Here is a 16667-nt window from a genome sequence, read left to right as displayed (position 1 = left end):
TAATAATTTATTGATTCTCTCCGAGTTCTTCCCTTTTCCTTTCTAAAATGGCCTTCCACTTATATGCATTCAGAAAGTCTTTCAGTTTTGGACATTCACATTACGAGTCAGGTGGCTGTAATTACACAGAAAACTGAGAGGCCACACAGCATTTGACCATTGGATTTACAAAAATAATTTCCATTTTAAAAAGTGTTTTCTCAATATTTCGACATTGCATCAACTATGAACACATTCATTTTTATTTAAATATCACTCAGTGGGTTATTTAATGTTTTACTGTCTTTAAGGCTTTTGTTTTTCAAACATGCTAAAATGCACGAATTCACATTATTACACATTTAAATGTAGGCCTAAAATAGAGATTCCTGTTTTTTTTTTGTTTTTTTGTCAGCCGAACCAAGTACCTGCTGAAATTTTAAGGTAATAAGATAATATTTAGTAACACATTTGCATGTTCACAATTCATAGTTAATAAGTAATCATAAGTTATCAAAACGTGCTCAGATATTACCTACAAGTACAGTATATTACCTAAAATGTGTAGGCTAATGTAATGGATTACATTAGTAACTACAATTTTTGTCATGTAATTTGGAATCATTACAACAATTTATAAATAATCTACTCTGCACCGCCTCTTATGGACCTTTAATTTAAAACACTGTGCTGTGATACTTTTAATAAACTGTAACTACAACATAAACGTACAGGTCTATATGTATTTTATATAGGCTATGCTTTGAGTATTCGCGTTTTGTTTTACAGAAAACGTTATTCATGTTATAAAACATTTTTAAACAAACCATGACAGAAATATCACTTGCATTCCCATTAATCTCAGTTTTGCTTATTTAAATTTGCATTCTGCCCTAATGTTGGCGCCAGTGCTTAAAAGACTAGGCCTACTTGAAGTAAATAAATTATTTGTACTGCTGTATTATGGGGATTTTTTTCGTTTTAAGTTATTTTTTTTTCTTCATTGTGAACTAAATATCTTGTGAAACAATTCGTCAAGACAACGTAGCTATGTATACGAGCATATGCAGTTATGTTTACGAGGAAATTAAACTGAAAGAATATAGGTCGTGTGCCATTTATGAATATGGCTTCGAACTATCAAGAGGATTCGGGTGAGTTTCATATAGTCTATAATATTCTGGTATCAAATAAACACAATTTCATAAAACACACAATGTAAGTTGTCTACAAGCCCACTTAGTCTAGAGAAGGCAGTCTTTTCAGCAATGTATCAATCTCAATCGAGTATTGCGGTGATCTTACAGCTTTTCTGTGGTTTCGTTTAACACTCTCTCGGTTAATGTGTTATCCTCTTTTCTAAATATAATTTTTCTAAAACCAGTCGAGACCACTTGTCAAACGTTTTACTACAGTGAATATTTCAAGGGGTAGCCCATGTTCGTTTCGGAAAGTCAAAGTCTTAAAGATATGACGGGGCATGTTGTCACAATGGGAACCAGCGGCCAGTTAAAGTTGATCAGTCAAGTTGACTTAGCCAAAACTGTACAGGTTTCGTTTTCTCCAAATTGTATATTGATTCAAATTGTTCTCAGAATAATATTTTTTTTCTTCCTAGATGAAGGCAGCTACCAGCAATCTAGTGAAAGTCTCCCAGAGTTCGGTGACAGTCACACAGATTCTGAGGCAGCCAGCGATTCTGGATCGGACTCTGAAGAAGATGCACTAACATCTAGCAAGGTACATCTCTTAAGTTCAGCAATGTATCAATCTCAATCGAGTATTGCGGTGATCTTACAGCTTTTCTGTGGTTTCGTTTAACACTCTCTCGGTTAATGTGTTATCCTCTTTTCTAAATATTATTTTTCTAAAACCAGTCGAGACCACTTGTCAAACGTTTTACTACAGTGAATATTTCAAGGGGTAGCCCATGTTCCTTTCGGAAAGTCAAAGTCTTAAAGCCTAAAATGTGTAGGCTAATGTAATGGATTACATTAGTAACTACAATTTTTGTCATGTAATTTGGAATCATTACAACAATTTATAAATAATCTACTCTGCACCGCCTCTTATGGACCTTTAATTTAAAACACTGTGCTGTGATACTTTTAATAAACTGTAACTACAACATAAACGTACAGGTCTATATGTATTTTATATAGGCTATGCTTTGAGTATTCGCGTTTTGTTTTACAGAAAACGTTATTCATGTTATAAAACATTTTTAAACAAACCATGACAGAAATATCACTTGCATTCCCATTAATCTCAGTTTTGCTTATTTAAATTTGCATTCTGCCCTAATGTTGGCGCCAGTGCTTAAAAGACTAGGCCTACTTGAAGTAAATAAATTATTTGTACTGCTGTATTATGGGGATTTTTTTCGTTTTAAGTTATTTTTTTTTCTTCATTGTGAACTAAATATCTTGTGAAACAATTCGTCAAGACAACGTAGCTATGTATACGAGCATATGCAGTTATGTTTACGAGGAAATTAAACTGAAAGAATATAGGTCGTGTGCCATTTATGAATATGGCTTCGAACTATCAAGAGGATTCGGGTGAGTTTCATATAGTCTATAATATTCTGGTATCAAATAAACACAATTTCATAAAACACACAATGTAAGTTGTCTACAAGCCCACTTAGTCTAGAGAAGGCAGTCTTTTCAGCAATGTATCAATCTCAATCGAGTATTGCGGTGATCTTACAGCTTTTCTGTGGTTTCGTTTAACACTCTCTCGGTTAATGTGTTATCCTCTTTTCTAAATATTATTTTTCTAAAACCAGTCGAGACCACTTGTCAAACGTTTTACTACAGTGAATATTTCAAGGGGTAGCCCATGTTCGTTTCGGAAAGTCAAAGTCTTAAAGATATGACGGGGCATGTTGTCACAATGGGAACCAGCGGCCAGTTAAAGTTGATCAGTCAAGTTGACTTAGCCAAAACTGTACAGGTTTCGTTTTCTCCAAATTGTATATTGATTCAAATTGTTCTCAGAATAATATTTTTTTTCTTCCTAGATGAAGGCAGCTACCAGCAATCTAGTGAAAGTCTCCCAGAGTTCGGTGACAGTCACACAGATTCTGAGGCAGCCAGCGATTCTGGATCGGACTCTGAAGAAGATGCACTAACATCTAGCAAGGTACATCTCTTAAGACATTTCAAAGGAAAGCATGTAAAACATTTCAAAGGAAAACATGTAAAAATGTACTGTATCAACAATACTCAATAAAAAGTGAAAGTATCTTCCACAAAACATACTTAAGCTTAAACTTAAAAACATTTACATATGTAATTAAATCCATATATCTAGAAATTATGCCCACATGTAATTAATTTAAGTATTTAAAAGCAATTATTTGTCTTAGCTTTACAACACACTGGCTCTAAGACACACTCCATGCTATCCTGAAACCTGTTTTATTTATGCATTTTTGAATAAAATGGCAGATTGCTTTATCTTGCTAAGGCTAAATGTTAGTTATCAATTTATGCATCCTAAGTACATCAAAGTTGTGGCCTTTATTTGGCTTTTAAAAATGTCCACATTAAAATGTTCTGTGCACTACTACCAAATGAGTAACACATATGAATAAAATAAATAAAATATAAATAATATAACAGTCTCACAGTTCAAAAGATGATTAGTAAGAACCACATTATTGAATGTGAATGCAGCTGGAGCTTAATAGGTGAATAAATCTTAATCAATTATGATGCTTTGTGTTCAAGCGGAATGTCTGTATGCATTACAATCGTGGTCACTGCCGTTTTGGGGACAAGTGTAGGAATGAGCACATATGCAAGGACTTCCTGAAGGGTTCGTGCAAGTTTGGTGCTGGATGTCGTCTCAACCACAACAGTCAGAGTTCATCGTCAGGACAGGGCAGACGAAGAAGCAGACCCTCATCTGCAGGTTTGTGTGTATAGGGGTGTAAAAGTATACTGATAAATTCTACATATCGATAAAAAATGTACTGTATCAACAATATTCAATAAAAAGTGAAAGTATCTTCCACAAAGCATACTTAAGCTTAAACTTAAAAACATTTACATATGTAATTAAATCCATATATCTAGAAATTATGCCCACATGTAATTAAAGTATTTAAAAGCAATTATTTTTCTTAGCTTTACAACACTCTGGCTCTAGGACACACTCCATGCTATCCTGAAACCTGTTTTTTTTTATTGTTAAATGGTGAATATAATATAATTAGTGCTGTCAATCGATTAAAAAATATTAACTAATTAATCGCACATTTTTCTGAAATTAATCGCGATTAATCCCACCTAACATTAAAGTTTTTAAATATACTTTTATATTGCAATAATTTCACATTCAATCTTCAAATGAATGTACAAACAACAAAAAGACAGTATATTTTTGAATATTTGTTTAATGGCATCTTTTTTTTAATGACTGAAGGCCAGTATCAATGATACCGATACCAATGATTTATCTATAAAATTGCCCCCCCCCCATATTTAACTATTGACTATAGCCATTCAACATTACAGTATACATAATTGAGAGCTATCAATTTGAACAATTATTAGGGTTTAAAAAAAATTATTTAAAGTGAACTTAAAACAATCTTGACATAAACCCATTACAATAAATGTCATAACACAGTGCCGCGACGGCAACAACAATACTACAGCGAGAATAAAAGTTACGCCTTCTTTCTTTGCATGAACATTTGGGCGGCGTTATGCAAATATTCCCACATAGTGACGTAGACATGTGGGGGCGTGTTAGAACGAGCCATTTTAGGTAGGCGTGGCTGACTCAACTTTTATAAAGAATATCTCTTTGGATTTGAGACTTTAGTCTTTGCAACTTTACAGATCTTCTTTATGCACCAAGAGCTTGTAACACTCCAAAGAGAAAGGAAAAATTTTAATCGCATCATATGACCCCTTTAAATGTGAGATTCTGTAAACGAGATCTAAATTTAGCGGGAACGGTCGGGTCGGGAAGAAAATTATTCTAAGCGGACAGTGGGTGAACAAAGAGTGAATATATAGCGTGAGCGGATGGAATATAACCTTGCGGGAGCGGGACTAAAAGAAACAGTCCCGCGCAGACCTCTACTTAATGGTTTCATAACATTGAGCTCAAAGCTTCTCATGTTCATGTAAATAGGTAAGTCAACCCTGTTTACACTGTTACCATTCCGAGAGGATTTTCCAACATATTTTAAATTGTATTAGCCTAATTTAGCTTGAGATGGAACTATGCCGTTTACTAATACTTTAACACGTTATCTGATATAGGCTAACGTTTAAAATCTTACAAAAATGTACATTAGTCAAACTGGAAACAGGAAACCTTTCATAGAAAGGCAAAGTTCGACTGACATGTCACGCAAACGTTTTGATGTCTCTGTTTAGAAGTGCGAAGATGAATTTAAACAAGATGAGCTATGAATTATGACCTTAAATATGATGTCCGCAGTTATGCTTTAGGTAGGTGACACAATTGTTCTACAGTAATTTAGTACTTTTCAAGTGTCTGTTCTTTATCAGAGTGTTTTTCTTTAGAAAACTTTTACTTCACAATATTCCAAAGCATAATATTGTAGGCTACTCTTTCCTGCAATACCTTTCGTATTAAATATGATTTAATACTTAATTATATTAGAAATCTAGTACTTTCTTGAGGATTTTCCAACATATTTTAAATTGTATTAGCCTAATTTAGCTTGAGATGGAACTATGCCGTTTACTAATACTTTAACACGTTATCTGATATAGGCTAACGTTTAAAATCTTACAAAAATGTACATTAGTCAAACTGGAAACAGGAAACCTTTCATAGAAAGGCAAAGTTCGACTGACATGTCACGCAAACGTTTTGATGTCTCTGTTTAGAAGTGCGAAGATGAATTTAAACAAGATGAGCTATGAATTATGACCTTAAATATGATGTCCGCAGTTATGCTTTAGGTAGGTGACACAATTGTTCTACAGTAATTTAGTACTTTTCAAGTGTCTGTTCTTTATCAGAGTGTTTTTCTTTAGAAAACTTTTACTTCACAACATTCCAAAGCATAATATTGTAGGCTACTCTTTACTGCAATACCTTTCGTATTAAATATGATTTAATACTTAATTATACTAGAAATCTAGTACTTTCTTACTTTTACTCAAGTAAAAGTAATTCAAAGTTTTACTTGAGTACAAGAAAGTACTACATTTTTAATGTTCTATGTTAATAGAATGTTTAATGTTTAAAGGTAAAAAAACAACAAAAAACTTTTATTTATGAAATGTAGTGCAGTAAAAAGTATGACATTATGCTTTTGAATGAAGTAAAAGTTTTCCAAAGATAAACACTGATAAAGTACAGATACTTTTTAAATTGACTTGCGTAAAGTAAAAATACTTCACTACTATCCAACTCTGCATGTGATTGTAGATTGATTCTGTTTGATCCAGTATGCCATTTTTCACATAGCCTACTCTGCTCCAGTGTTGGGGGTAACGCATTACAATTAACGCAAATTACGTAATCAGATTACTTTTTCAAGTAACTATTAAAGGAACACATTACTTTTAAATTTTCAAATTGTTTTCCCATTTATTCACTGGTGAGGTGCAAAGGCAGAGTCACTTTCTTCAGCCTGAGGCTTATTAATTTCACTTTTAGTGTGAAAGGACTTTACAGTTGACAAAAATACAACTTTTTGGTTTCTTGTTATTAAAAAAATAAATAAGGAAGCCAGGTAACAAAAATGAATGCCAATGTAATGTAATGCATTACTTTCCATAAAATGTAACGAAGTAACACAATAGTTACTTTTTTATGGAATAACGCAATATTGTAATGCATTACTTTTTTAAAAATAACTTTTCCCAACACTGCTTTGCCGAGATGTTAAGAGTAATATTTATATAACAGAACAATGAAAGTTTCAATGTCACATTAAAATCTCACTTCAGGGAAACACTTCAGGAATAACAGCATTATCTAACAACAACATGGCAATAGGTACGTCTGTTGGCTTATTTATCATTTTATGTTGGTTTCAGTTTCTTTAGTAAGAGAACTTAATGAGGAAAGAACATTCCCAAAGTAGTTTCCATACCGAGCGATTGACTAATTGCTCATTTTCATTGCATTCATTCATTCAGTCAGTCATTCATCCATTCATTTAAAGCCTCAGGTAATCACTTCGAGTGGCAGCTGTTTAATGGACAGCAGTGGGGTTATATCTTAAATGATTTTGTCATTGAGGCCCATTACTGTCAGCCAGGGGCAAATGGGATCACCATCAACCTCAGCATAGGGTAAGTTGGTCTTCAACAAATTCATTACAGATATAATCTTAACAGTATTTTAATAAGTATTAAGCATTATTATCATCATCACACACAACCAGATAAATTAAGAATATATTATTAAATATTAAATTGCCTTTTCTATTCACTGCACAGGCCTGCCTATATTGACTTTGATGAAATGACAGTCGATGGACCTCTTGTTAACCTCAGTGTACGACGTAATATGCTGCTGTCTCCTCCTAACCAGAAAGAATTAATAGGCTGGTACTACAAAGATAACCATCAGTGGTGTGAATATGGATCTCATGTAAGTTGTTCTAGACATCTAGACAAATAAACCAGCATACACCAAATATAACACACATTTATAGTCTGTTTATAACCCTTTATTTTGTTTTCTCTGTTATTTCTGGGATCAGGTGGGAGGTCATCTTCGATTAGAAGTGATTTTATAGAGCAGCAGTACAACAGAAACCCAAGGGGCTCAGTCCAGTTTACTGTAGGAAGCACGACTTACAAGTTGGACTTCACTGGTAAGTAGACAAATGAGACTGACCTTCATGGCTGTGACACAATATTTTAGTGTATTTCTCTTGAAATTAAGAACCGTCAACTTCCTGTGTAAGAAATTGTTTTCATGTGTGTGTTTTGTTTTTTTGGAATGTTGTGGCCATGACTCAAACCAATCTGTCCACATACATGTTGAGGAAAGTGAGACGGCGGACAAAATTCAATGAAGTAGTAACAGACAACAGCAGTAATCAAAACAGGTATCGCTTTATTAGTTCTAGCTGTGACTTAAAGGGTTAGTTCACCCAAAAATGAAAATTAGCTTGTGTTTTACTTACCCTCGAAGCATCCTTGGTGTATATGACGTTCTTCTTTCAGACGAATCCAGTCGGAGTTAAATTAAAAATTGTCCTGGCTATTCCAAGCTCTATCATTGCAGTCAGCGGGTGGTGCAGTTGAACAGTCCACAAGTCGTCAAATAAAGCTCACGCAGAGGATTTCGATATAAACCAAGAGGAGACTGGTTTTCCTTTGCTAAAGTAAGGAAACTTTGCTTCCTTTGCTCCTATAAACAAACTCGTGAGACTTGCATATCTCAGAGGCGCGCGCGCTGCACATACGTCATACACCTTCCGCCGGAACGAATCCACGTATGACAGATAACGGAAGTGAGAAAAAAGTGTTTATTACGCTTGAATTATGGATATTTTTCTTACAAAAGTCATGGATTCGCTACAGGGGGCCTTTATTCATCCCCCAGAGCTGTCTGCGGCACGTTTTATTATGAATGCGTGAGCTTTATTTGACGACTTGTGGACTGTTCAACTGCAACACCCGCTGACTGCAATGATAGAGCTTGGAATAGCCAGGACAATTTTTTATATAACTCCGACTGGATTCGTCTGAAAGAAGAAAGTCATATACACCTAGGATGCTTCGAGGGTAAGTAAAACAGTCTAATTTTCATTTTTGGGTGAACTAACCCTTTAATGCCTCTGGTTTGACTTTATTCACGAAATAGCAGAATGAATTACAGTGTAAATTGTTTGTAAATTCATTCTTATGTAAATTTTTGCATTGAAAGCAATAATTTATCTTGGAATGGTTTTACAAAGTCATATTGTAACACTGTTTACACTCTTTAAGAAGTTAACCTACACATTGTGTGTGTGTGTGTGAAACTATTATTATAAAACAGATAGTTCCGGTCCTTGATTCTGATTGGTTGAGCCAAGTTCGAAGCTGTTGTAAATTACTCTACAAACATACACCTTTGTTTACATTTGTGTGTTGCTCGGCAACCACTTGGAACCACAACCGTTTCTGAGGAACTACATTGTTTGGCGGAAGAATAATGTTTTTATTAATATCATTACACTTTATTTGCTCTGTTTTATTTTGTGAAACCTTACTACGTATATGGTATAACTGTTTTATTAAAGCAATAAGCCCTGTGAAGCCATGGTTTACAGTGAATTTATAACAGCTAAGGGGCGTTGTTAGGCACGAAGCGAAGCGCGAACCACGGCTTCTTGGGGCTTATTGCTTTATCGAAACTATACTCTATACAAAAATTATAAGTGGCATTGCTAAATGTAAAAAAGCTTTATTCTTGTAGTGCCACAGTATTTACACTCTTCAGGAAGTCACCTTACGAAATTATGTATAAATTGTTTGTAAAAACTTTCTTGTGTAAATTGAATGTGTAGTTTAGGTAAGATATTTTTTTGTATTAATTCTAATAACTCCACAGTATTCAGAAAGTCAACTTTTTTTCCTTTAAACCATTCATTTCAAAATGAAATGTAACATCCATGTAAGATTTGTTTTTTTCAAATTCTAATAGCATCACTATTTATTCTCTTCAAGAACCCGACCTAATAATTTATTCTTAAATCATTCATAAAATGATTCTTATATAAACTAAATTTGACATTTATGTTAGAATGATTTTACAAATTCTTATAGCAACACGGGAAGCCTTACAATTTTATGTATTTAAATTGTTAACTATTTTTGTAAATTGAGTGAGCAAGAATAGTTTTTACAAATTCGTATAACTCCACAGTGTTTACACTCTTCAGAAAGTCAATGTACAAATTAAATGTCCATGGAACAATTCTTTTATCAATTAAATTTAACAATTATATAAGAATTATTTAACAAATTCTTAAACCACCACAGTATTTATACTTTTCACAAATGTTTCTGTTTATAAATGTTTTCTTACATAAACTAAGACATATAGCTTTATGAATTTTAAAGCAACATTATACTCTTCAGGAAGCCAATATACAACTTTCTGTTACAAATTGTACAAACATTCTTATGCAACAATTTATATAAGATTTTTTTTAAGTCGCAGTGTTTACACTACAATATTATGTAGTAATATAAATTCTTCATAAAATGATTTGTACATTTATTCACAACAATTATGTACAATGTGTTTAATCAACTGTATTATCAACTATTTGTGTGTTTTAATAAACTATTTATAGAAGTTCCTTTGTCTCATTTTTCATGAAGAATTCCCTATACCTTTAAAACTGTATTTGTCAACAAACACCAAAGCCTTTGCTTTCTTTTTATCACATGTAGTTTACCAACTCTGGCATCTCCCTCAGCAAACCCGTCAAATTCTTCCTCTCATTACATCTGGGAGTTTATGGGGGATGAGGGTATTTGGACCGAGTACCAGAAACCAGTGAGTTCTAGTGTCTATACTCAACCTACCAACACTGTTAAAACATCCCGTACGTGTGTGTGTATTTATATATATATATATATATACATATATTAGTGCTGTCAGACGATTAATCGTGATTAATCGCCTCCAAAATAAAAGTTTTTGTTTGCATAATATATGTATACATATTATGTATATATAAATACACACACATGCATGTATATATTTCAGAAAAAAATTTTATGTTTATATATTAAATATATTTATTTATAATATAAATTATGTGAATATATAGACATGCAAATACATGTAAATATTTTCAAAATATATACTGTATGTGTGTGTATTTATATATACATAATATACATAAACACATTATACACATTAATCTTTTGACAGCACTAATATACATATATATATATATATATATTAGTAACACCTTTTATTTCACAATTATGACTTTTTTTTCTAAGAATTGCAAGTTTATATCTCACAATTCTTACTTTTTTCTCAGAATTCTGCATGTGTATGCAATCAGGTCATGTGTCTAAACATTTGGGGGAAAAAAGAATTAAGAGATGTAAACTCAGATTTCATAGAAAGAATTCAGAATTGTGAGATATAAACTGAAAAAAGGCCTGAATGTGAGATAAAAATGTGCAATTACCTTTTTTATATTTGTATTCCGAAATAAGCTTCCATTTATTTCGTAGTCAAGAAAAATAGTTACGTCTCAAAATATTATCAAATGGATTGCTTCTTTAAAATAAAATAAAATAAAATATTGGTTTTATTATTGATGTTATGTGTGCATTCAAATAAATACTGTTCTCTTATCGTCACAAGCTCGTATATCATCACAAGCTCGCTGGCAGTTCAAAGACATGGATGGTCAATGGAAGGACTATATTAAAGTAAATAAACCTTTACAAAACTCATTTTTATATACATTTATTATTAATATTTTAAGTGATGGTTGCAGAAGTTAAGTGGTCTTATGGGTATCTTGCTAGTGAATTAATTCTATAACTGTATCTAGGTGATTTATTCAGAAAAATAAACAGCAGTTTACAAAAATATGTCTAATGCAGCTTTCATGCTGTATTCTGTATTCTTGCACAACAACACTACGACAGTCACGCCTTTTGCGTTCTGCGTCAGAAACTTGGACTTTGTCTTTGTGTAGGGTGGTTCTTGGGGATGTTGCAGTGTGTCATGTCAAGATATTGAAGCGCAGTACCAGCAGGACTCCACTGGGATAATGCGTTTCAGAGCGGACATATTCAGCTATGAGCTAGACTTCTCAGGCGTGTGAATGCACAGACTAACAGAAATGCACGTTATTTAGTACAAATGACTTTAAGTCACTTGTGTTTTGTTGCAGACATGACCCAGACCAACCTGTCCACTAACGCCACGAGATCTGTACGCCGCCTTTAGCAATAAGACCTCACCTGCCTCTTTTTATGTTTACTTTAATATTTACTTGTAGCTTTATATGATTGATCTCAGGACGCCGGTTCACGCAATGTCTGCTGGCCATTTTCAGAAAATGTGATTCAAAATTATGTTCACTTTGTCCATGCTAACCCATGTGCCTATATTGTTTTATTAATTGCCATAAAAAGTGGTTCTCGTGGTGATTATGTTCTTGAAACGGTGTTGTTCCTATATTTCTGTTTATTCAACAATTGACCAAAATTTGCTAAAATCATTTTCTTCACATACAAATAAAGATAACTCTCACGAAGAACAAGTCCAGGTCACTTTTAATAAATTGCACCATTATCTTCATGACAATGAAGCATAGTAGCACACCCTTCCAAATTATTATTTTTTTTATTAAATAATAAATACAACTATGGTTTATAATCATTTTTATCACTTAATTGAAATTATGGAAACAATGTCAATTTTAAAAGTCTTAAAATAGGTTACTATTAGGCTTTTCTAATATATGTACATAAAATGGGAAATATGACCTGCACTTTTCTAGACAGACTACATTAGATGAATATTTGCAATGTCAGTCTGATGAATTGTATAATTGAATAGATTGAATCAGTAAAGACTAGCTAGCTGTGGACCAACTGTTACTGTTTTCTACTCAGAAACATATTTTTCATAAAGGAAAATGATGCATATTCAAATGCTTTTCTTTCTACTTCTAAACTATCTGTGGTGCCATATGCTTCAATAACATCCTCTATGCTTCAATAATAACAAGAATAATAAGAAATGCCTGAAGTGAAAATGTATTACCCTTTAAATAATCATTTTATTTGATTCCAAAATCACCATCTTTCCAACCATCCAGTTCACTTTTTTTTTAATTAAAACAATCCAAATGTTTTATCTACATTAATCGAGACTATTTGAAAACTGCATGTAGTGAAACACTCATACAGAAAGTTCTTTTCACAATCTTCATCACAGACCTGTTATTGCACAACTCTCAACATAAGGCCTCTCATTCATAAGACCAGGAAAAGCATTCCCTTTGAATAAAACCTGTCTGGATATTAAAGATTCTCCTCAGGAAAGTGATTCGCTTGCAACAGTATAAAAAAAAAAAAAAGTGGCAGTTCACCTCTATTTACTGTACACTTCATTCATGTTTTGTTTTTCTTCAGAAATAATACACATTTTGGTGATTTGCTGTGTTGCAGTGGTCTGTTTGGTCATGATATAGAATCACATAAGGAATTCAATTGGTCACTTCCTACAACAGGAAACTGCCCATATAATGACAAACAAAAAAGTGGACCTAATGTAATGATCCGTAGCTTCCCCAAGAAACACAACATTACAAGATAATACAGACTGAACAAACACAGGGTAGGAAGTAACAGCAGAGAACCAAAAGGGAAACAAATGTATCAGGCTTCATTCATGAAACGCATACTTCTGTTACAACTTGGTTGTATACAATATGCTACAATTTACCATTTATAGCTGCAATTTATTCAAATAACTATAGGAAACGCATTTTATCCCCAAACCTAAATGTGCAAACTGTATATTTTGCATAAATTGCTTTCTGCATTGACAATTAAGCTAATTTTCCAGCAATTCTCATTACGAAAAAAAAAAAAACTCTCACAGTCTGATCAATCTTTTCACACATTACAAAAATGTAAAACCTCATTTTTGTAACGTGTGAAAAAAATTATAATTTTCAGTATCATGATGCAAAAAAATACACATACAAAGTTGTAAGTAGTTATACCCAACAAACGAAAATTTGATGTTTATCTGCTTACCCCCAGGGCATCCAAGATGTAGGTGACTTTGTTTCTTCAGTAGAACACAAACGAAGATTTTTAACACAAACCGTTGCAGTCTGTCAGTCATATAATGGAAGTGAATGGCAATCATGGCTTTGAGAGTAAAAAAAAAACATACACAAACAAAACCAAATTAAACCCTGCGGCTCGTGACGATACATTGATGTGTAAAGACACAAAACAATCAGTCTGTGCAAGAAACTGAACAGTATTTATATAGTTTTTTACCTCTGATTCACGCAATGTCCGAACGGTTCTGAGTGCGTTCTCAACAGCCGGCGCCTGACGTGTCTTCTTCTTGCTTTACGGCGGATCGCAGACTTATAAGTCCATTACCGCCACCTATCTCTCAAATGGACCATTGACACTATCTACAATCTCAATTAGGAGTGTCAATAGTTTGTTTCTTCAGTAGAACACAAACGAAGATTTTTTAACTCAAACCGTTGCAGTCTGTCAGTCTTATAATGGAGGTGAATGGGAATCACGGCTTTGAGAGTAAAAAAAAAACATACACAAACAAAACCAAATTAAACCCTGCGGCTCGTGACGATACATTGATGTGTAAAGACACAAAACAATCAGTCTGTGCAAGAAACTGAACAGTATTTATATAGTTTTTTACCTCTGATTCACGCAATGTCCGAACTGTTCTGAGTGCGTTCTCAACAGCCGGCGCCTGACGTGTCTTCTTCTTGCTTTACGGCGGATCGCAGACTTATAAGTGCATTACCGCCACCTATCTCTCAAATGGACCATTGAAACTCCTAATTGAGATTGTAGATAGAGTGTCAATGGTCCATTTGAGAGATAGGTGGCGGTAATGCACTTTAGAAGTCGGCGATCCGCCGTAAAGCAATAAGAAGAAGACTCCTCACGCGCCTGCTGTTGAGAACGAACACGCTCAGGAGGACACGCCGCTGCTCAGGACAGTTCGAACAGTTCGGACATTGCAGTGAATCAGAGGTAAAAAACTATATAAATACTGTTCAGTTTCTTGCACAGACCGATTGTTTTGTGTCTTTACACATCAATGTATCATCATGAGCCGCGGCGTTAATTTGGTTTTGTTTGTGTATGTTTTTTTTTTACTCTCAAAGCCGTGATTCCCATTCACCTCCATTATAAGACTGACAGACTGCAACGGTTTGTGTTAAAAATCTTCGTTTGTGTTCTGCTGAAGAAACAAAGTCACCTACATCTTGGATGCCCTTGGGGGTAAGTATATAAACATCAAATTTTCATTTTTGGGTGAACTATCCCTTTAAGTATAGAGCTAAATCTTTACTATTATATTACAGTAATGCATATTTATTTATAATTAAGCACATTTGACTTAAAATATGACCCTTTATCTGAGAGAGTTTAAAAAACAAGAAATTTACAAAAAATAAATCTGCTAGGTGTTTCATGAATGAAGCTCATGGATTCTGTTTTACACAAACTCACTTTAAAGTACTGACAACATCCCAACAACATCTCAAAACCTACGTTTTAATATAATTTTTAGCTCCATTACATTTAGTGCACCTACAGTATGAAGACAGTGTCCTTCCTTTAAGATATTTTACCTCAGTGGATCATGTATCAGTATGAAACTCAAACAATAATCACCAGATACAGTATATACACAATTATAAAAACACTCATTCCGGCCCAAACTATGGACTACACCACCTCTTCCTTTACTTATCGCATGATAGAGACTTCCTTTTGCCAGACACCATCAGCAAAACAGCAAATCCTGAGGCCATCGATGCCGTTTGCTCTGGTAGACGAAGTCGGCTCATTCAGGCGAGAGGGGAACATGAGGCTCAAGCAAAAAGGAATTGAAACCAAAAGTGCTTGAGTTTGTTACTCCTTTTGTATCTTCTGGGGCACATGCCAAGTCCAACGATACAACGAATGCAAGGCATCCACCAACTGAAGCAGCTTTCGGTGAAAGAGCCCAAGCTTTCTGTGAAACATGATGTTTGTTTGGTGCCGTCGATTCACTCAAAAAGATAAGTGCACCATTGAAAGGGCAAAAAAAAAAAAAAAAAAGACAAACCAAACCAGAATAACTTTTAAACACTGTCTTTCAAGGACGCCGTGTCCAACCATCCAACCAAATTTTGACTGTCATCGTCACTGCTGATGTTGTTTCATTTGAATTCCCACACAAGGGGGAACGCGAACGAAAGGCAAATGTTTTATCCGAAGAGGTCCTTAAGATCGTTGTTGACTGAAGCGCTTTGCTTCATCACCCCAGCGTTGATTGTTGAAGAGGCCACAGGTTGCGAGAAGTTCTGAGGATTGAAGAACGGGTTTGCTTGCATTCCAAAGCCACCCTGAACTCCCGTCATCCCCATTGGAGTCGCCTGCATGGGTGCAGTCTGGCCTGTACCAAACTGATTGAGCCACGGGGAAGGTGCAGTGGCTACTGGGGCCGGTTTAGGGGCCATTTGGTTCATGCTGACTTTGGGTTTGCTAGAAGTGAAGAGGGAGTCTAGGGCGGACATGTCATTGGGCTTGCTGGGTTGGTTTTGGTTCTGGGTGAGGGCACTGAAATTTGGAGTGCTGGTAGTGGTGGCCATGCCTCCGTAGAGGCCTGGAGCAGCGGGTCTCATGCACATTCCCATACCTCCCGTCTGGAATCCCATGGGTGAGTTGAAACCATTGCTGACGCCCATGGTGCCCATTCCACCCATGGTGGGTCCAGCTGGCAAGGTAGAGGATATAGTGCCGCCCTGCATGGGCATCGTCCTGGTCCCAGAGTTCAAAGAGAGGTTTTTCAGAGATGTCATGTTGTTCAGAAGACTGCTGGTCAGATCCTTTGCCTTGAACAATAAAAGTAAATAAAATAAATATTAAAAAAAAAAAAAAAAAAAAAAAAAAAAAAAAAAAAAAAAAAAAAAATTTTTTTTA

At 34.5% G+C, this 16667-nt stretch overlaps 2 protein-coding genes across 3 annotated transcripts in view; one reads left to right on the top strand and one right to left on the bottom strand.

The window, feature by feature from the left end:
* The first annotated feature begins 1061 nt into the window (after window positions 1-1061).
* On the top strand, window positions 1062-12335 carry LOC107689247 (zinc finger CCCH-type antiviral protein 1-like). Its single transcript, XM_016487190.1, has 11 exons — window positions 1062-1133; window positions 1598-1719; window positions 3717-3900; window positions 7151-7280; window positions 7428-7580; window positions 7686-7805; window positions 7943-8044; window positions 10386-10540; window positions 11320-11387; window positions 11660-11780; window positions 11858-12335. Exons 1-11 carry the CDS (start codon window positions 1100-1102, stop codon window positions 11911-11913), a joined length of 1245 nt encoding a protein of 414 aa, XP_016342676.1. The 5' UTR covers window positions 1062-1099; the 3' UTR covers window positions 11914-12335.
* Window positions 12336-15240: 2905 nt separating this feature from the next.
* scyl2 (SCY1 like pseudokinase 2) overlaps window positions 15241-16667 on the bottom strand; it is a 27355-nt gene continuing 25928 nt past the window's right edge. For both annotated transcript variants that reach the window (XM_016487161.1, XM_016487162.1), the window contains one exon: window positions 15241-16579. In XM_016487161.1, coding sequence (XP_016342647.1) covers window positions 15953-16579 — 627 coding nt within the window. In that variant the 3' untranslated portion in view covers window positions 15241-15952. The remainder of the gene's footprint in view (window positions 16580-16667) is intronic.

Source organism: Sinocyclocheilus anshuiensis, unplaced genomic scaffold (genome assembly GCF_001515605.1).
Source record: "Sinocyclocheilus anshuiensis isolate Anshui unplaced genomic scaffold, SAMN03320099.WGS_v1.1 scaffold882, whole genome shotgun sequence".
NCBI classification, from domain to species: domain Eukaryota; kingdom Metazoa; phylum Chordata; class Actinopteri; order Cypriniformes; family Cyprinidae; genus Sinocyclocheilus; species Sinocyclocheilus anshuiensis.
The sequence above is the reverse complement of the archived record's forward strand: the minus strand, read 5'-3'. Positions and strand labels throughout refer to the sequence as shown.